The sequence below is a fragment of the Myripristis murdjan genome, chromosome 1 (genome assembly GCF_902150065.1).
Source record: "Myripristis murdjan chromosome 1, fMyrMur1.1, whole genome shotgun sequence".
Lineage (NCBI taxonomy): Eukaryota > Metazoa > Chordata > Actinopteri > Holocentriformes > Holocentridae > Myripristis > Myripristis murdjan.
In genome coordinates, this window is record NC_043980.1 from 5,942,947 (window position 1) to 5,957,651 (window position 14,705).

At 41.2% G+C, this 14,705-nt stretch overlaps 2 protein-coding genes across 2 annotated transcripts in view; one reads left to right on the forward strand and one right to left on the reverse strand.

The window, feature by feature from the left end:
* Positions 1–51: 51 nt before the first annotated feature.
* On the reverse strand, positions 52–8,644 carry mrpl45 (mitochondrial ribosomal protein L45). Its single transcript, XM_030049250.1, has 8 exons — positions 8,523–8,644; positions 6,827–7,022; positions 5,702–5,819; positions 5,199–5,297; positions 4,391–4,439; positions 3,479–3,628; positions 2,865–3,038; positions 52–721 (listed from the first exon to the last, which is right to left on the reverse strand). The coding sequence occupies exons 1-8, from the start codon at positions 8,583–8,585 to the stop codon at positions 623–625; spliced, it is 948 nt and encodes a 315-aa protein (XP_029905110.1). The 5' UTR covers positions 8,586–8,644; the 3' UTR covers positions 52–622.
* Positions 8,645–10,476: 1,832 nt separating this feature from the next.
* npepps (aminopeptidase puromycin sensitive) overlaps positions 10,477–14,705 on the forward strand; it is a 31,276-nt gene continuing 27,047 nt past the window's right edge. Inside the window, exons 1-2 of the mRNA XM_030049227.1 lie at positions 10,477–10,833; positions 13,769–13,853. Of these exons, the coding sequence (XP_029905087.1) occupies positions 10,711–10,833; positions 13,769–13,853 (208 nt within the window). The 5' untranslated portion in view covers positions 10,477–10,710. The remainder of the gene's footprint in view (positions 10,834–13,768; positions 13,854–14,705) is intronic.

Sequence of the window (14,705 nt, forward strand, 5' to 3'; positions counted from 1 at the left end):
CCTGAAATTATGATGTAACATATTCATCACAGAAATAAACCATTCAATCTCTGGAGATATGGACATTTTGCATTTTTTTTTTTTTTTTTTTAGAAACATGAAGGTGGATGAATGTGACTCTCTGGAAAAAAAATATGAAAACATGTAGACAAAATGTCATCAGCAGAGATGAGGATACTTTCTGGCAAAAAAACAAGGCAGGAAGACAAATTCCCACATGAAAACAGTCCCATTTACACATCTGTTTTTAAAGCAGGGAATTGATTAAATATAATAATGCTTTCATCCCAATAATATTTTCGTTTTTAAATATCTCACTAATAATAACGTGTGTACATGGAGCTATTTTCTCTTCCAAATGGGGTTTGCATCTTCATTGTGTTGTGATTCGATGCAGGGCAGGAAACTGCGCCGAATCTCGGTGGTTAGTTCATCCCAACATTCTCCAGCACTTTTTCCAGCCAGCCAAACTGTTACCACAGAGAAGAGCCCCCACGTGAAGGCTGGCTTCCTGCCAAAGTGCCTCCTGGAGCAGACTAAGAAACCAGCCACAGCATTTGACCATTGACTGGTGGTTATGTCCCACCCTGGTTTGATGAAATTAACTGCGCCACCCAGTGGTCTACTTGCTCCACTGCACTGCCTTCGGTTTGGGAACTTCATAGTTGAGGGCATCAAATTCTTCTCCTGGCCTCAGCTTTGGACCGGGAATCATCACAGTCTGGAGGGGTAAAAGGAGTTTATGAGCAATATTTCGAATAACAGTCAAAAATGACTTTCTCTGACTCAGTCGTTAAAGAAAAAATAAAAATTCAGCCCATTTCCTCACAGTGATCATAAAAAATTTAATCAATTCTACTCCCACTCTGATGTCAAAGCCAGCAGAAAAAAAATCTGCATTATCATACCCACAAGACATCCCTGTTTGATTACTATAGAATCCGGCTGTGCCAAGTTAAACAGTTAAAATCCCTTTGGCAGTGGCTTCTTGTTTGTGAAAGGCAGAGGTAACAGAGAAAACAATTGTGCAAACTCCCTTTTTTGCCCAACAGGTGACAGTTATAAAATTGCTGAGAGAAGGATCAGGGCTGTCTTCTGCCAATTTTATGTTGGTTTTGTAAAGTGACAAATGCACTCTGTAGAGCCCTGATGGCTAGGCTCCATTAGGCTGGATAGAGGAGTGGGCAAAATCTCACAGCCAACATTACTGCCCCATCTGTCAGGTGCATCTGTGACACACCAAGGGCTGAGTCACATACTTATGGTAATCATGCTCTACACTCTGCACTGTTGAGTGTGCCATTTTCCGTGCAGTCCTTGCAGACTGAATGCAAACTGAATGGTATTACATGGTAAAGACTGGCCTGCAATCACTGGAGGGAGCCCAAAAATAAACACTAAGCATGACCTGAAAGGAACTTCTTACCAGGGACACTTTATGTGATGACTATCCCATATGAAAGGAGAAACTGGAGCACATTTCCTCTGCAGATCTGAGATTTGTTGGGACCAACATGTTTTGGCTGCGTGCCTTCCTCAGATCCAAACTCTAGCCAAAATGCCAGCCTCGTGTTGGTACCAATAAATCTCAGGATCAGCAGCTTAACAGTGCTCCCATTTCTTCATTTCATGTGGGATAGTCATCTCATGAAGTGTTTGTATGTCCTCAGTTGAGCATCTGGGTCTCTTCATCTACTGGGGAGTGAGCTCAACCACGTTCCTTCATCATCAGCTGTGAGATCATTCTCATTTTACATGTTTTTGTTGATGCATTTACCTACTGACACATGTATTCCAGGTGACTTAGATCAGAAAAAGCTTCAATCGACAGATCAGTACATCACCCAAAATACCTCCAATGGTGGTAAAAGGTGAAAAGGTCTGAATAAATACAACAAAATAGTTGTGTGTGCATAGAAGTATCATGCATGATCGAGAAATACACAGTAAAGTGCTGAAGAGAAAGGGATCACGAAGCACTGGAGTGATCAGAGAAACTGCCAAAGTGTTTGGACGGTCAAGAAGCTTGTTGGCTGAGAAAATTTGCCCACGGCTGAACCTGCTGAAGTCACTGGCCCTGAACAACCAATCAGCTTCCCACACTCCATGTTTTTGTATGATTCACAAGCACTGGCTCTGCCTAACAGGTGCAAAATGGACAAGAAGTTGGTGACAGCCATTCCAAGCGTTCTCAATTCTCTTCAACTTTAATCTGAAGTACTACTGAGCAAACAGTTGTGTCCATTGTTAGGGTCGACGGTAAGCTCTGAACTAAGTTTACCCATTCACTTTCAATTAATGCCACTTAATTAGTGCTTGTTAGTTTGCTATGGTAATTCATTGCAAAACAACTGCAACTACTTGTATCACGCAGCGTCAGTAAGACTAAAGTGACCTATAAACCAAATTGGTTTCTGAATTAATTTTATACAAGAAATAGGCCATGCAGTTGCTGAATCATTACTCGTCGCAGCTGCCCGCTTTGTTCAAATGTTTTAAGAGGTGATTTTCATGATTTTTCTTATTTCAGGAACCAGCCTACTTTGTGTAAATGTGGAGGATCCATCCATGTGAATGTACCACTAAAGTGATGGAAATGAAAATATTTTTGTCCCTTGTGGGGTTTTGAATGGAAGAGAATTTGAGGTGAAGCTTTTTGTAGCGCCAGTGTGAACAAACTTTAAGGATCAGCTGTTGTTGCTGCAGCCACTGGCCCTTCGGAGCTCAAAAGGCCGATCCTGACACCATCATGGCTGGGATTATCGTGTGTACAGCATCATGTAAACACGATACTATAAGGCAGTCTGGAAAGAAGCCTCCACCAAAACACAGATGCTATACGAATGTCCAGAGCTTAACCCCACCTTGATGATCGGGTCTTTGGCCGGGGCCCAGGCTGGTACTATTTTTCCGTGTAGCCGCCACTTGCCGTAAGGATTGACGAGGTGTCGCTCAAAGACCAAGTACTCCAACACGTCTTTGGGCTCCTCCTCGCTGCCCAGCATCAGCCTCCCGAAGCGGTCATAGATGGCCAGAGTCTGCGGATCAATCAATCAATCAATCAAATGAAAAAGTACATAAAAGAACTGGCCTCCTTACATTCAGTCTGTCAGATCTGTCTCATGCCAAATCAAAAAGACGCCACTGATCAGATTTTGACAAAAATTTGAGGAAATGCCTCATCTCACCGCTGCTTTCTGGCTTTTTTAAAAAAATGATTGTTGCCTTGATTAACCATACGCAGCGGTCCGTCTCATCCGTGCCTCATCAATACACCAGAGTCTGCAGGTTTTAACTGCGGCCAAACACAGCAGCTGGCTCCGCTGATTACTTCCTCATCTCTGGCTGACGTTATGCTCATCAGTGAAACCAGCTGCTGGGGCGTTTTGTCTGGAATGAAAACCTGCTTCCTCTTGGGCACTGATGACACACGGCCAGGAAGCACCTGTGTTCAGCAGCAGCAGCACATTAATCCCACCTGTCTGGAGTGCATGCGGAGCGTCACCTGCCCGTACAGGTTGCCTTTGGTGACCATGTCAGGGCAGCGGGCTTGGACCACCCTGGGAGGCTCCAGGGACTCCATGTACCTCCAGCAGATGGTCTTGTAGCGGTTCCCCCTCGTCATCTCCTACACAGGGGACGGAGGAACGGCGGGAAGGGTTACAATAGGTGCTCACCTGACAATTACCCATTATTTTCACTGTCGATGAACCTGCTGATTAATTCTTTTGATTCGCTGATTAATCACTGTATCTCTCACAAGTTACCATTCCAAAGTGATATCTTAAACTTACTTAAAAGCACTGCGAAGTAGGCGGGGTTATTTCGGGCTGCAAAGGTTCTCATTCATTTTTCTTATTGCAATGCTAGCTGAATGTTTGTTTTGAGCATTTTCAACACCTAGATGGGCGTGAAACTTTAAGTAAAAAAAAGGAATAGGTACATAACTGTGAATATAAAAACTTTAGAAGTCAACTGTGTATCCCAGAGTGCACTGCTTCAAGAAACAGCCAATCACAGAACTTTGAACTCCTGCTGGTCATGAATTGACATACACACACTTTGATCATTGAAACAACCATGGTGCAGTGCTTTGTTCTTGACTGAAACCACCAATCAGGAATACAATGTTATATTGCACACTGCCCATACAGGTTGCCTTTGGTGTCCATGTTTTACAAAGTGTACAAAAGCAAGAAAAAGCGTACCATGCAAATAGATTAAAAAAAAAAAACAAAACAAAACATCAGAACTGAAGAAGCATTTAAATAATAAAAGACACAAGAAATAACATGGAAAGTGTGGAAAAAGATAAAAAACATTACATGAAAGCAAATTTATGAAAATGTATTGTAAACTGAATTTGAGTTCAGAGGAAGAGGGAACTTACAGGATAACACCGTTCTGTCACCAAAGAGTGCAGTTTCTCCTTGTTGAACCTGTTAAAAAAACAAAAACAAACAGTGCATATTAATTTTCCTAAACCTTAAATAAAACACATTATGTGATGTAGCATTTCTATTAAAGGGAAATTCTGCTCAAAAGGATAATACAGATGATTTTTAGGGTTTGTGCTAATCGTCTAGGTTGTCTCTCTGCGTTGCATTGTGTCTGCTGGAATCATCACGACTCGTTTTCCTCCTTAAAATAATAAAATAAATACCTAATATTTGTCAAGTATATAATTCAAAATGTAATGAGGAATACGCCCCTTCCTTGTGGTCATTTTGAATCAACTATTTCTTCATGTAACTTACAGAAAATGGGCTTTATCATGATATATATCATTATTTGGGTATGAAATTACCTATGCTGGAATATGAGTTTTAGGTCTGAGGTGTCAAGTCTGGACACACATTATGTGGACACAGCCGAGTTCTGATCTGGCACATCCCATCACAAAATGGAAAAGACAAGTGTAACCGTGGCAACAATAATAAATAATAATGCTGGCACTGAAGCATACGGCTTCTTCCTAAAAGTGTGAGCCAAATTTTTTTAATGCAACTGGAAAAAGACCGCTTTTTAGCCTCGCTCCTGAAAAGCACCTCGGATCTGTTTCCTTATTTGAAGGCCAGGGCCGAGAGTCAAAACCTCATTTTCGTTACAAACGTCTCACAAAAACAGAGTCTGGCTGGGTCAACATCATCATCACCTACTGCTGAGACATTTGGTCGGCGGGAGAGTCGATGTCTTACTGTGTCAGGGCGCCGTGAGCGTCAATAAAGATTTGTTGAGCTCGCTCTGCAAACTCCTTGGTGGAGAACTGAGTGTCGTGCTCCTTGATCTTGCGAATCCTGCGAGGATAACGTGAAAAAACAATCAGCTTTTGCAGCCACTGCCGAACATTTTATTGATGTACAGCTTTCTGTTGAACCCTGTCGAGGTGTTCTGGACTTAATTCAATTAAATAATTGTCAAAGGTGGAAGGTGTCTGCTTGCCAAAACTATAACGGCATACCCACATTCAAACCACTCCTCATGACACTTCTATATTTATATATATTGTAAGGAACGGTTACATCGGCTCCTGTGTATCAATAATCATCCTTAAAAATTAATTAGTAAGAAATCCATGAGAGGTATCAGGAGCAGACAGAAGAGAGTGTCAAAGACTGAAACAGGAGGGTGTTTGTTGTCTGACACACACACACACAAAATTTTTTTAGAGATGAGAAAACTGTTCAGAAAATGGTCTTACGCCAGCTGTGAGGCGGCACTCTGTCGTATCTGCTCAGTGCGCTGTTTCAGCCCCTCTTTAGACAGAGTGGACAGGCGGGCGTCGCCCTCTGGGGGGACGTAAGGATCGAAAATCCCAGCTGACAAAGAAAACAGATCCGATTAACGAATTAATCGATCCTGAGCCACTGGAGGGAACTTTTTTTCAGAAGCCAGAAGTGATTCAAATGAACAGTAAAACAACACATGACTGCTGCTCGAGTAAACCTGAACGATTTGGAAGAAATACTTTAAGATGTTCTGCACAGTGTGTGTGTTTTCCCAGTAAACAAGTTAGCATTAGAGCTGCATTAGACAACTTTGCATGTTTGGTGGCACCAAACGGCAACGAGAGGTTTGACAAAACCCAGAAATCCCGTCAAGTGATGTCAGCAAAATGAAAACAGCTCGCTTCTGTTTACCGACCTGGCTCATCCTGATCAGCAGAGACAGGAAACTCTGCTCTGCTGCACATTCACTTTGTGATTCAGGCTGCTGACATCAATGTATTTTACATTAAAAAATATTTCCTAATGACGCTTTAAAATGCCAGTAAACTGACCAATCACAGTCAAACGTTTACTAGCATTTGCCAGGGGGCGGCTTTTAACCCTCCTGAAAAAAACGATTAACATAGTTTCTTTTGCTTCATATTTTATGACTTTTTCTTATTTAACAGGGACAAGCGGGTGAAGAAGAATTTAACATGATGATGTTTTCAAGGTCCTGCACACAATTTGTACCAATCAGTGTTTCTTTAGGCTTTTTTTAGCTGTGTAAACCATATAAGAAATATCAACATTTTACACACATTTGCTTTAGTTGTTTGGACACAGGAACTATAACACACCATTTATATATTATAAAAAAAAAACTTGGTAAGACTCAAAGCATCTGACACATAAACGAGGGAAACAATATTTATTATAATCTTTTCTGGAGGTTTAAATTACTGGGGGGAATCTTGATAAAAAATGTTAGTAGATTTGAAGGTAACAGGAGGGTTAATTTCACACTATTAGTCAACTGTTTTCATACAGTAGCACCTCGCACCAACAACTCAGTCTTTCATCACATGTATGCATGTTAGCATAAATGACAATATTACCGGTGCAGGCGATGTTGATTTGCCTCTCGGAGTACTCCTGTCTGAAAACGATGCCTGCAGCTCTGGCCTTGGCCTCCGGGTTTTCCTCCCTCTTCCCCTTCAGCTTCACCGCGGGGGGGATGAAGTAGCGCTTCTTGGTCCGCACCGGCAGGACGACGGGGAGGGGAAGCCGCACATCCAGAGACGCCTCGGCATTCTGGGAGAGGAGAGGGGAAGTGAAGCGGCGTTTTAACCCAGGATGTGCTGTCCAGGTGGATTTAAACAGTCTCTGTGCAGCATGTTATCGATCTTGTGATATGAAACTAGATATCATGTGGGATTACAGATATTATAACATTGTTTTACAGCATAAGGTTAGGGGTACGTTAAAATACTGCAGGAGATTGCTGGAGCTGGGTTGGACCTCTTTATATAGGTTTTTTTCTAGAATTTTTTTTTGGCTCTGGTTAGGGGGTATTTGGCTGAAAAATATTTTTAAAGGGGCTACATTATTGAAAAAATCTTGAAAACCACTGGCATAGGTGATGCCTTTTCCTGGTTTTAAAGGCTCCATTACAGTGAAGAAATGCAATTTTCCCTTTTTACTCAACAGTTCTTTCAGTTGTATTATTTGTCTCTAGCTGTTTGATCATCATATCCAATTTACTGATGTTTGTTTAGCAATCATCTCTTCTGTGTAAGTGTCTTATGAAAGCACCAACAGTCATCCTGATAATATCGTCACAACATTAACATCGAGGTATTTAGTTAAAAATAATGTGATATTCGGTTTGTCCAGATTACCCGACCCAATCTTGGGTGTATCCACTAAGGAATCCTTCACTTGGAAAATGGCGAGGGAAAAACTGGCGTGTCTGTTTCCAGCAGGGTCCCTTGACCTCTGACCCCCAGATATGTGAATGAAAATGGGTTTTCTGGGCAGCCACGGCTCTCCCCTTTGCAGACACGCCCACCTTCTGCTAATCCCATGCAGTTTGGGCCACAAACCCTGCAGTCCACATGTGTTCTTGTGGCCTGTTGTAAAATGGTGTGTGTGTGCAGACTGGGGCCTAAACAGTCTTGGAGCCGCATCAGTTGGCTTTGACTGGAAAGCTGAGACTCTTGTGGATTCAATGAGCCACATTTGATTCCTGTGTGATGATGCTGGCCCTCATAGCAGCCATTTCACTGCAGGCAGAGCATTTTTTTTTTTTTTTTTTTTTTTTCAACTTAGCATCTGTATAAAATGACCTATAGTGACCTCTAGGAGAATCACAGCCTCATGGAACGTTACAACCACAAACTAGAGGAGAATTTAACACACAGAAATCCCAATAAACCGTAATATCGAATCGCAACACATATCAAATCGGCTCCAAAGTATCGTGATATTACCGGATCTACAGATAAACATAACATCCCAGCCTTATAAATAGGTATTACTTTCTATTTTGTTTATCTTGATGTTACCACCATGTCTGATGCTTTTATGATCTTTCCATTGACAGTGTCAGTCGTGGTGAAGAAGTCAAAGCAGCTCAAGCCTCCATGTCTGTCAGTTCACCTTCCTGTGCTAACGGCTAAGCTAACCCGGCTTAGCACACTGCACAGCTACTGGACGAGACATTACGAGCAGCGAGGAGAAGGAGATTCAATTAAATTAACGTGCAAAATACAATTAAATACACTAACAGGGGATTATTAAATGTCTCAGTACCTTCAAATGGCTACACGTTATTCGCTGAAGGGCTAACAGCGTCTTCCTCATGGGCATCGCCATCTTACCGCCGGTGACGAGCTAGTCGGGACTTCCGCTTACAACTTTCAAAATAAGATTCTCACGATGACCTTCTGAAGTGTTGGTGTTTTTTTTTTTTTTTTTTTTTTTTTTTTTAATAAAAAAAAAAGTGAAAATAAAGAACGCAATTAAGGAGAATTTTCTTATAAATTATGGTTAGTGTCTAATTCTGACTCACTTGAATCCAGAGCTGAGTAGATTTTTTTAAAAACCATTAAATTAATTTTTTTTATGAGTTAGTAGACACCTTTCTAAACTGTTGTTTGGTATGAGTTTGGTGTTTTAGATTTATTTCTACAATATTTTTGGCAGCCTTGTATACATAAGACTATAGCCCTGAACAAAACCCCACATATTATATGGTGTGAAAAATAACAGCAAGGGGATCACTTCATATTTATAGCAATAATAATTCCAACGAGAATTTTCATACAATTTTGTAATTCTGTACACTTTAATATTTATAATTTATGTATTAATGTATTTAAATTATTATTAATTTAATTATTCTTTTCCTCCCAGTAGCGTAGCGACCCAGTATATACTTTTATTTTGAAGGCGATATTGCGATAACATATCAACAAAATTATCTGCAATATCCAGTTTTCATTGGCATTGCTGAAATATGAAATTTCCAAATTGCTCCTTACACTGGCCGCTGAGCTGGTGATGAGATTCAGAAATGCCTGCTTAATAAATGTGATCATAAACACTGAATCATTAAATTTGTACAATGATTAACACGCTTCTGCAGCTTTGGATTGTTCCTTGTAAATTGAAGAAATCTGGGATGAAGAGAGGAGTGGAGGACAAGCAGAGCTGAAGACAAGCTGTCAACAATGAAACGATAAAATATAAAGATCTGTAGATTTTTTTCCCCTCAAACTGTCTGTTTCTCCAGAAGATAAAACAAGACCCAATGCAAAATAATATCAAGGATGTATTTATGCATCGCAAAATGTTTGGTGTAAACTAAATGTGCTTAGGTCTGTGTTCACATCATGTCTCCTGCTGGACTGGCGTGGGAATTCATTAATTTATTCATTTATTTATTAATCTGCAACTTTTCATGTCTTACTAGCACTCGATACATTCTGGTGAACTTTGCTTTATTTATTTACATTCACATAATTATTATTATTATTATTTAAATTTTTGCACTGCCAAATATAAAACCATTCCAGACATGTACTCATTATATAATTTAAAAAAAAATCTATAAAAATAAAAATATAACAATGAAAAATTTTACTAAAAAATATAATTGGGAAAAATAGACTCCATTAATATAAAATCCTTAGAGAATCAGAATACATTTATCGATTATTCCTCTTTAAAGAGTTTACAGTACAGGCTGACGGTTTTATGACTTGTTTTTAGTGTTTATAAGTTTTTTTTTTAATATATATATATATATATATATATATATATATATATATATATATATATATGTATACAGGTCTTCATATATTCTTTAAATCCACAGGAAAATACAGTGAGTGTGGATTCTACATTTCTGTGTATGAAATTTATTATATAGAATCACTGCGTTTACCGTGAAATCAATGTTAGATTTATCATCTTCAAAATATGTAATGACTTATTAACATTATTATTAGTTATACCCAGGATATTGTCTTTCATTTGAGTCCAAAAGTAGTACTGGATATAAACAATGGTAAAATAAAATTTAGAAACAGAAGTTGCATTTGTTTTCAGTGTGTGAAAATGTGTAGAAACACAGGTGTGTGTTGTGTAAATGAGGACGCGTGCTTCTTTAACTGCGCTGGTAACACCACTGCCCACCCTGAGCGCGCACGTTCCCCACGTAGCGGCGGAGCGCGGTGACGTCATGTGTCCGCAGGTCGGCGCTAGTTCACATTAGTTGTTTGGATTTGAAGTGAGAGGGGAGGACCGGAGCTGGCGACACTCTGAGGGGGTTTATGTTGCTGCTGCTGGGCCGCAGGGTCTCGCTGTCATTCGCAAAAAGAGTCCGCACCTGTCATCCACCGTCGCCGTCGAAGCCCGCTTTGGTCAACTTTAATCAAATCCACAGCGACACTCGACACCGTCTTCGTCAGCGCGGCCGGCCAAAATAGAGAAAATCATGCCCGAAAGGAGGCCCTTCGTGCGGTTGCCAACTGACGTTTACCCCGTCAACTACGGCTTATGCCTGAAGCCTGACCTGATCGACTTCACTTTCGAAGGCAAGCTGGAGGCTGTGGTGGAGGTATGCTAGACCAATGCCCGTGACTGGGTCAATAGATGGATTAGTGCATGGCGGGGATCTTGTTATGTAATCTAACGTTAGCCAGCTAGCCATCCAGCTAATTTGCCGTGTTCAAACGGTAACGGCAAACTGCTCGATAGCCACTAGCCGAACTGTCTCCCTGTCTGTCGCTGTTATCCACACGGGCTAACCCACACGGCGGCTCACGGCTTCTCTTTTAGCCAAAGTTAGCGGCAGACAACTGCTCCTGGCTGACGGGCTGCTCGGAGGAAACCCATGAATGAATAAAAGGACGTTTCTGTGCCTAGCTCTGGTGAAGTACGCCAGTGTACGCTCGCTAACACAGCCCTGTGATCTGCTCCCAGACTTGCACTCTCATGTTAGCTAGCCAGCTGTCACATTGCGTCGGCATTAGCCTGCTAACGGCGTCTAGACGTCCTGCCAGGGCGCTTTTCCCCACTCTGTCTTGAGTTGTGCCACTAAACCCCAATACAGTAATGCCGTGTTATCTATTATAGCGTTGTAATGATTTCCAGCGAGCTATGATAGCTGAGTCAACGTTACACCTGCTCGCTTGCTTGCTAACTAGCACGCTAGCAGCTAGCGTGAAATCATAGCAAACAAATGCCCCCCCTCCCCTCCAACCCCCTGCTTCACTCAGTCATACAGTTCACCTGTTTCTATATAAGTACTGAAAGCTGTCCTTACCGTGAAGTAATGTGCGTGTTGACAACACACCAGGGCTAAGTTACATGCTATCTTGTTATCGGAGCTGCACTGCTCTTTAAATGGACACCCTAACTTAAGATCATCGAGTAATAATGACAGCAATCAACACTGGACAGGTTTACCAGTTTCTTTTGCCTTAATGAATCATCTGAATATTTCCTATTTTCCCTATTTCTTGCTATGGCTGGGACGATATGTGTATCTCTCGATTTGATAATATCACGATACTTGGGTCCTGGTTTTACATGTATTGCGATTCTACAAGTATTGCGATTCGATATTATGATTTATTGTGATTTTTGTTTTTTTGAATTATCCTCTAGGTTGTGGATGAGAAGTTTAATGGAGCTGTGATTATCCTAAAGGTCACGATAGGTCATTTTATACAGTTCAGTGGAGTTTCAAAACATGAAACATGAATGAAATGGCTGCTATGGGGGCCAACATCATCACACAGGAATCAAATGCGGCTCATTGAATCCACAAGAGTCTCAGCTTTCCAGTCAAAGTCAATTGATGCAACTTCAAGGCTGTTTAGGCCCCAGTCTGCACACACACACCATTTTACAACAGGCCACAAGAACACATGTGGACTGCAGGCTTTGGGGCCCAAACTGCATGGGATTAACAAAAGGTGGGCATGTCTGCAAAGGAGAGAGCCGTGGCTGCCCAGAGAACCCATTTTCATTCACACATCTGGAGGTCAGAGGTCAAGGGACCCCTCGCCAAAATTTAGCCTAACTTTGGAGCAGTAAATTGATAATAAAAAATAACAAATAAAAACGATTAAAAATAGAATCGCAATACTTCTGTGAATCAACCTCCCCCCTTCTCACCGCTGTTCCCTACATCACATAACAACCAGATTAGTTTTGCCCACACCTGTCACTTTTACCACAGGACATTTTTATTTGATGCTCTGGTCAACAGAAAGTCTAAAGTATTGCACAGTTGTCTCTGTAAGCCAAACTTTAAATCTGTTGTCTTCTTATTTCCGTTAAAAAGTCACCATAATTCAGGGTAGTATAAAGTGTACTGTTTTGTTCTCAATAATTAGACTGATGCAAACTGAATCCGATCTCTTTTGCTTTTGACTTGGCTGAGGCAGTTTGTAAACTGGTTTTGTCAAAGCACATGCTCGCTGGTTATGGTTTCCTTTGGTTTTCCTCGACAGGACTTTTTCTGACACTCTTAATGTTTATAGGAGATCATATATCCACCATTATCTGGCTCGGTAGACCTTTAGTCAGCACCGCTTATTTGATTTTGCTTGGAAAACAGAGTCTAAAAATAGGACTTCTAACACATTCACACAAGGCAAAGTAGACAGGCATTAATACACTCTCCTGTCTTCAGGGTCATTCCCTTGGGCAGTAATGTTGACTGTTAGTGGTTGTAGATCTCCATGCCAGAGAGCATTTGTGTTTGCTAAGTTAAAATGCTCCACTGAGATGAAATATTAGTTTAATAATACCCTGTCGACCTGCGATTTACACTAAGCCTGAGAACCACACAATGGATCGGAAGAAACCCAAGTACTGTGGCACTGTGCCATCAGCCCAGTGTGTTCTATAATTACTGCCTTGCTGCTGTTTCAGCCTCCAAGCCCTGTGCACAAGTGCCCAAACAACCACGGCGTCCAACCAACAATGCCACAAACCGTGAATATCACTATTACTTTGCTCGTGGAAAGCTGCATGACACCCGAGTCTGCCACTGCGTTTTGCCCTCAATAAGCTGGACAGTCAGATGCACCGCTCTCATGTTGTGTTGGAGTCAGAAAGCGTTGTAGTTTGTTTCTCGCCCAGTCACACTTCCTTCCTTTCTTTCTGCCACTCTCTCTCTCTTTCTGTTTTCCCCCATGTTTTTTTTCATTCCTGGACTGATTATCTCTGTATCTGTGACCAGCTCTGCAGCACTCTGCTCTCTGTAGTTTTAGCCCACAGTAAGTTGGTTTGATTCCTATCTCAGCTTTGTGACAGATCAGATTTAGCTTCAGTGCTGTATTCGCATTAGCTAACATAAAAAAAAAAAAAACGTTGTCTTTGCATACAAATCAGCCTATCCAGGTGATAAAGCAGCAGGTCTGATACTTTACAAGACGTGGTCTGTCCTGGACAGATTAGGAGACGTTGGGTTTTACAGTATGAACGTACTTGATAAGTCGTGTTTTTTTTCTTTCTTTCTTTTTTGTCAATGTTTACAGGTTACACAGGCCACAAATCAGATTGTGATGAACTGTGCTGACATCGACATCATCACAGCCTCTTTTGCACCAGAGGGAGGAGAAGGTGAGGATCACACTGAGCTGACTTCTTATTTTATCCTCTCTCCTTTTTTTTTTTTTTTTTTTAAATTAACCAGCCATTGCTGTGCATGCCGTGTACATCTCTGCCCGGCTCATGTTTTGGATCACACCTAGTTTAATATCCACACACGCTACACACGCACACACAGAATTTCTGACATTTGTCCAGCATGGAAACTGACACACCTAAACACTTAACTGATATAAACACAACACGCACACACATTACTGACTCCTCCACCATCAAAACAATGTTGAATAAATGCACTTTAATTTCTAATCCACGTTCGGGACAAGCCGGGGAGTCGGGGACAGAATGTAGTGGAACATCAGTCACAGCTGGAAAGACAACAGCAGCAATCGCAGCTAACACTGACAAGTTATGTTAGCTAGCTAGCATACAACATAAAACAAACACCAACTCTTGAAAGTTTCTTCTTTGCACAGGAAGTGCTCTTTTGACTCGCCTCGGTGCTGAGGATGCTTCGTTTGGAGCTGTCTGTTCAATTTGTTAATTTTTAAGCTCTCATTTCTGAGCCCCTCCCTACATAAAACACGCTCAGGCCTCCTGTATTTCCAGTGGCTTTGGAACAGCATAGCAGAAAAGAACACTCTACCATCTTCATTTGGAAAATAATTTCACATACAGCATTGTTATGCGGGGTGTAACAGTTCAGTAAACCCATGGTTCGGTTTGTTTTGCACATCAAGGAGAAAACAAAAACGCACTACCATTTCCAGTTTTCACTGTATTTTGCTTTATTTGCAAAAATAACTTTTTAATTAAGAGATTTGGGATAACAGTATGAAATCAACAAATATTCTTTCAAAGGCA

Excerpts from the sequence above, each read along its gene's own strand:
- mrpl45 (XM_030049250.1), bottom strand. The coding sequence starts at position 8,585 with ATGGCGATGCCCATGAGGAAGACGCTGTTAGCCCTTCAGCGAATAACG. Across the intron at positions 3,629-4,390 it reads TGACAGAACGGTGTTATCCT|GAGATGACGAGGGGGAACCG; the intron begins GTAAGTTCCCTC and ends TCCCCTGTGTAG. Across the intron at positions 722-2,864 it reads CCAAAGACCCGATCATCAAG|ACTGTGATGATTCCCGGTCC; the intron begins GTGGGGTTAAGC and ends TTACCCCTCCAG.